Source organism: Lontra canadensis, unplaced genomic scaffold (genome assembly GCF_010015895.1).
Source record: "Lontra canadensis isolate GAN:19392208 unplaced genomic scaffold, GSC_riverotter_1.0 scaffold36, whole genome shotgun sequence".
In the NCBI taxonomy this organism is placed as follows: domain Eukaryota; kingdom Metazoa; phylum Chordata; class Mammalia; order Carnivora; family Mustelidae; genus Lontra; species Lontra canadensis.
The window spans coordinates 10,004,446-10,009,860 of NW_022631030.1; the positions used below are offsets into that span (position 1 = coordinate 10,004,446).

The window sequence follows — 5,415 nt, forward strand, 5'->3', positions numbered from 1 at the left end:
TCAGAAAAGAACTAGGGTCACTAAGAAAAGGAAAGAGGGGGCCCAGTAAGAAAATCAGATATCATGGGCTATTCACGCTGGAAGGATGATTTTGAGGAGACTTTCGGAGATAAGTCAATAAAATAGGGTTTGGCTGTAAGCTAAGAGTCCAGGTGGATCACGAAGGCTCGGAAAGGAAAATTCTGCTTGAGGAGAAGTGGTAGAACCGTAGCACAGGTGTGTCATCAGGAGAAGAGACGGTTTCTGAGACGGAGGAGGAAGAAAGCATTTCCTCCTTTCTCATGGGCTGCCATTAGCCAAACAATGAAATATGGAATTCCTAGTAGGTAAAGAAGGGAGAGCTCAAAAGGTCAGAGAAAGGAATGTAAAGACGCAAGAGAAGATGCTGAATTCCAGGGCAATGGGAGGAGGGAAAGGGAAAGATCTGTTCGTAAATATGCAGAACACAAGAATCAGTGATGTCGTTTTTGTGTGTGTTTGTGTGTGTGTGTGTGTGTGTGTGTTTGTGTGTAAGAAACACATAAATACTTAATGGTCTTATTTCAAAGCTTCATCAGGGTTCCAGGTGCCCCGGGGAAGCGGTAAACTAGTTACACTAATAACCTCCAATATGTCATGGGGAAAATCTTCACACACACACGTCACTCTTACTGTCCCCTATGTCTTCAGCTAACATCTGGCTTAGAACACGACCCCTCTTTGCTTCTGTAGCCCTAAATTGTGCCCCATTGCAGTCTGCTTCCTTCTGGTTGCTGTTTCTCTCCCTCTATTGTTTTGCCCTAAGCACGGGCACAGATGTTTCCCTCAATTCCTTGCGATGACAGCAGAGACGAGGCTCCCACCTGTTAAAGGTGTAAGAATAACTGAAGGAAACTACCAGAAAACTTAGAACGAGATACTAGGTGTGGCTGTTCCTAGAATCCACCAGCTCAATCCCCTCCATGGGACTTGTACCTCCAGCCACCTCTCTGACCGAATACCTAGTCCTTCTCAGAGTTGGGGTAACCCCCGCCCCCCAGTACCTGGCCTGACACCAAGTGGGAAGGACCAGCTTCCCTGGCTCCAGGAGGAATCTCAGACCTCTGTTTCCTAACAAAACCTCTCTCAGTCCCTGGGAAACTTTAGGATGGGAAGCAGATTCCTCCTCAGCTCTTATGGCCAGGGTCTGCTTTGTTCCAGGGTGACTGAGTATGAAACTGGGAATCCTCTGTCAGTGTCCCAGAGTCTAACCTCCCACCTCTCTTCTCCACTCCTCATCTCTACGCCTTTTTAAGGGTCTATGCTCAATGCCCTTTCTGCATTTCCATGATTTGCATTCATAGACTCTTTTCAGCTTTAATGAGCACCTTGGCATAGGTGACTCTGAATCGTACCCACCTAGCTCTGACTTACCCTCATATTTTCCCACAGTGTGGTATCATGAAAAAAGGAAAAAAAAACCCCACAGAACATGGCATCAACCATCTTGGGTGGTCAGACTGGAATAAATCAGGTCCAGGGAACTTTTGGGTGCCTTTTTCCCCCAGTTCTTCAAAAAGAGAAACTACAGAGTCACTGGTTTCCCTAGGGGTGGAGTATGCCTTTCCAGCACCTTCCACAGTGTCCCCACCCCTAAGCCCTCCCGGGGAAGCCCAGCCTGGCAGAGGCATAAATAGGCACCTGGCAGCTTCCTGCCCTAACCCACTCCTTTCTCTTTTCAAAATGGACAAGCCCCTGCTTTTGGGACTCTCCATCCTGCTTGGCTGCGTTAGGAGTGAGTCTCTGGGGTTGGCGGTTGGTGTGGTATGTCCAGGGTAGGGAACAGGTTAGAGCTCCCGTGACGGAGGGAGGGGTTCTGAAGGGAGCCACGTGATCGCTCTAATACCATGCGTTTCACCTCCAATGCATCACATACCTGGGACCTTCACCAGAGGCTTCATCTCCCCCTTAGAGGCGGAAATAGGGGGATTAGAAAGGAATTGAGAAGATTTTCATGGAAGCTCTGAGGCCTCATTTGTAAAATGAGGTCTGCAGAGCACGTATTTTTTCCCCCAACAGTGCTGTCTGGGTCACTGCGTGACAAGGAGCACACAAGTGAGTAGAAACAGATCATGGTGTGGGAGGGGGGAGATGGGAGGAGGGAGGAGAGAGGAGATGGGCCAGGCAGAGTGGGCCCTGGGTATTGAAAGGAATCCGGAGACAGACCTTGAGTTTCAGCACTCAGCAGCCTCTTACAGCAGGACGGTTGGGCTGGGGGTTGATTTGCTGTTTGACAAAACAACAGGAGCTTCAGGTGACAAGGGGGCGGGGTGAGTGTACTCAAGGGCAAGTCAAAGGGAGAGGCGGGAGTGGATATTGACCTTCCGGGTACCAGTTGGTTAGACTTACCCAGTGGCAACTTTGTGAATTTCAGACGTTTTCCCCTTTGTCAGCTTCCAGGCACAGGTAGCTAAGCAAGCCGCACAGGTCAATTACAAAGGGAATGAGGGGAGAACGGGTGTATTTATCTTTCTCCTGTGGCCTGTGCTCTAGGCCCCAAGAAGGTGAAGGGAAATGAAAGGAAGGAGGAGATGCAGAGATGCCTGGAGGCAGGTACCAAGGCTTTGGAGGGACAGAAAGAGCCTAGACTGGCCCCAGGTGAAAAGCACGGGCCAACCCCATGTATTACAAGCATCACAGGGGCCCTGTACGGGGCTAAATCTCGGCCGAAATTGCAGATCGCTTTTGTTTCTCCTTGCCAGTACAGTCCAGGAAATATTTATCGAGGATGCCCATTATTCCAGTGAGTATGAAGAGGACCTGATTATCTCCGTCTTGATTTCGTTCTTTTCCTTGCCCCGCCCCCTTTCTATCCCCTCCCATTTTCCCCCAGCCCAGACTCCCGAGACTGTAAACTCCAGTCCCTCTCCTGGTGTAGCCTCTCTTTATTATAGCGGCAAATGCCCATAATTCCTGGGTCTCTGTGAAAGCCTTCTGGACTCCAAGCCGACTTCAGATCCGAACGGGGAGGTGGGCTTTCTCGTGGCAGCAGGAGATCGCTTCTCACTTCGGTTCCTGGTTTCTTGGCCCGATGACAGACCTCGTTCAGTGTAGAATGTGCCACCTGCAGTTTCCAGGAGAAAGGTGTTCCAGAGGCAGAGGAGTGTGCACTGCTACAGAAGATGAGGGTTGCGTGACTGGGAGGATTTTCAAGAGTAAGTTGGGGGAGGGGGGTGCGGGAAGCTGAACGGGACATAAGTGCCATGGAACAAAGCAGGGACCTTATTTTGCCCCAGGCAGCCCCAGCCCTGGGACGCTTGATCTCTCTACCCCTATCACAAGCCATAATGGAAAATAGATGGAGGAGGTCCTGAGGGGTGGGGATCTGTAGATATGGAACCAGTAATTCGAGAAGCCTGCAGAAAGCAGGGAGACTGGGTGGGGAGGAGAGGGGAGGCACAATATGGCCAGTGGAGACCAGGCGCTTGTTGGAGAGGGGAGGGCAGCTCCTCATCTGTCCCTGCCTGGACCTCCATGGGGTGGTTTTAAACTGTGAAGACAAAAGGACCAGTGTCAGCAACAGACATGAGCTAAATGGCCCTCTCGGTTTTCCTACAGTTCATGCTAAGCAAAACCCTGGCATTTATAACCCTGACTTAAACCAGTGTTAAGATTCTCCACTGAGACATCCAGTTTTGGAAATTCCTCCGTTACTGCTGTCATCACCTCCCCACCCCCAAGAACTTTTGCAAACTCTTCTGCCACTGCTTTCCTTCTGGGAAGTCCTCACCTGGCAACATCTTGCAGTTCTGCCTGTTTGGATAACAGAGACTTGAGCTACCCACAAGGCTGTTCTTGTCTGCTGGTACGGTCTGCCAAGAAGTTTCGTTGCAGAAGCCTTTTTGCTAACCTGTTTCTCTTTCCTCCCGCAGAAGATGGGACTCTGTGGTTAACCTTCATGGGCTGCCTGAAAAACTGTGCTAATGTGGACAAAATAAAATGGAGTGTCTACTTGGTGACGTTCAGGTGCTGCAGGGTCTCTGACTTTTGCAATGAAACCCTGTAGAGGTTGCATGTTCTCTGGGGGCTCCAACCTCTGGATGACATTATTGTCTCAGCCTCTTCCTGAGGATTTCCTGGAAAGCCACTGTTTCAGATCTCAAGTGCATCGTTCTGCCTTCTGCTTGTGTAAGAAAAAGTGCTCTTCTTTTCTAGATTTTCCATCTTGGTCCCTGGTGGTTGTTGGTGATGGAGTAGGGGGAAATGAAACACTTTGAGAGCAAGACCAGTGTCTCCTGCAGGTTCTTACAAAACCTAGTGCTTTCACTGTGTACCAAAGCTGCTTCAGAATAAGAAGACAAGAGATGTAAGCGTCTGACTCATGATTTTTAGTTCCAGTCAAGATCTCAGTGTGTTGAGATCAAACCCAGCCTTGGGCTCTGGGTTGGGTGTGGAGCCTGCTTAAGATTTTCTCTCTCCCTCTCCCTCTGCCCAGCCCCCATCACGTGCTCGCTCTTTCTCTCAAAAAAAAAAAAAAAAAAAAAAAAAGAAAGAAAGAAAGAAAGAAAAGAAAAAAGAAAAAGGATAAGACTGAGAATAGGTCAATTCTTTTCCTGGCTTTTCGCCTTCCTTCTACAGTAGGTTCTTTTCTTCTCCTTTCTTTTTTCTTTTTTTCCTTTTCTTTCTCTTTCATTTTTTCTTTCTTCCTTGTGTTTCTCTCTCTCAGTATTATCCTTCTTATCATACTTCCACTAAAGCCCATGACCCTGGCCTCTCAAGGAGGGAAGTAGCAAAATGAAAAGAGATAGCTTGGGTCTTCTTGAATTTTGTTCATGAATGCTATTCCCAGAGCGAGGAGAAGGGTAGAGTGTAGAAAAGAATTTGCATCAGGAATCCAGAAGAAAACAAGCTTTTCTGCCAGGAATGAGACTGTCTTTGAGGTTGGGGGGTCGGAGAAGAGGAGAGGGCATCTAGAGGGGTCTGGGGGTAGTAACTTGCACCCTGCTCGCCTGGCAACCTCACAGGAAGGCATCAACCCCTAGATATGGAAGAGCTGCAGGATACCGCCAAGGAGATGAGACCAGAAGCAGCCATATGGATATTCCCATGTGTCTAGCGTGGCATGGAAGAGGCTGGAATTGGTGGGTTCTGAGCAAGCCATGTGAGTCTGGTCACTGGATTTCTCAACAGTAACCTCTTTACAGAGCCGTGCCCATGAGCAGATTGCCCTTCCCCCCACCCCCCACTTCACGCACATTCAGGCTTTCTACCCTGTGTGGTTCTAGCGCCCTGGGAAAAATAGGAGTGGGAAGGAGCATGCTCACAGATGGAGACTGATTTCTACCAAACTGGTAGGAGGAGCCCTCTTTATTTGATTATGAAATATAAACTCATTTTCCTATTTCTGTTGAACTGATTATAATTTGTTACTGTCACACGCATTTTAATGTTTAGATT

General features: G+C 48.7%; 1 protein-coding gene across 1 annotated transcript; it reads left to right on the forward strand.

Moving 5' to 3' along the window:
* The first annotated feature begins 1,701 nt into the window (after positions 1–1,701).
* Positions 1,702–4,024, forward strand: PATE1 (prostate and testis expressed 1). Its single transcript, XM_032869004.1, has 5 exons — positions 1,702–1,782; positions 2,412–2,424; positions 2,512–2,571; positions 2,913–3,173; positions 3,891–4,024. Exons 1-5 carry the CDS (start codon positions 1,702–1,704, stop codon positions 4,022–4,024), a joined length of 549 nt encoding a protein of 182 aa, XP_032724895.1.
* Positions 4,025–5,415: the final 1,391 nt, after the last annotated feature.

Bases quoted from the DNA above. Each gene is read 5' to 3' on its own strand.
- PATE1 (XM_032869004.1), top strand. From the start codon at position 1,702: ATGGACAAGCCCCTGCTTTTGGGACTCTCCATCCTGCTTGGCTGCGTT. The intron at 2,572-2,912 runs GTACCAAGGCTT...TCTTTATTATAG, and splicing joins GCAGAGATGCCTGGAGGCAG to CGGCAAATGCCCATAATTCC. The intron at 3,174-3,890 runs GTAAGTTGGGGG...TTCCTCCCGCAG, and splicing joins GACTGGGAGGATTTTCAAGA to AAGATGGGACTCTGTGGTTA.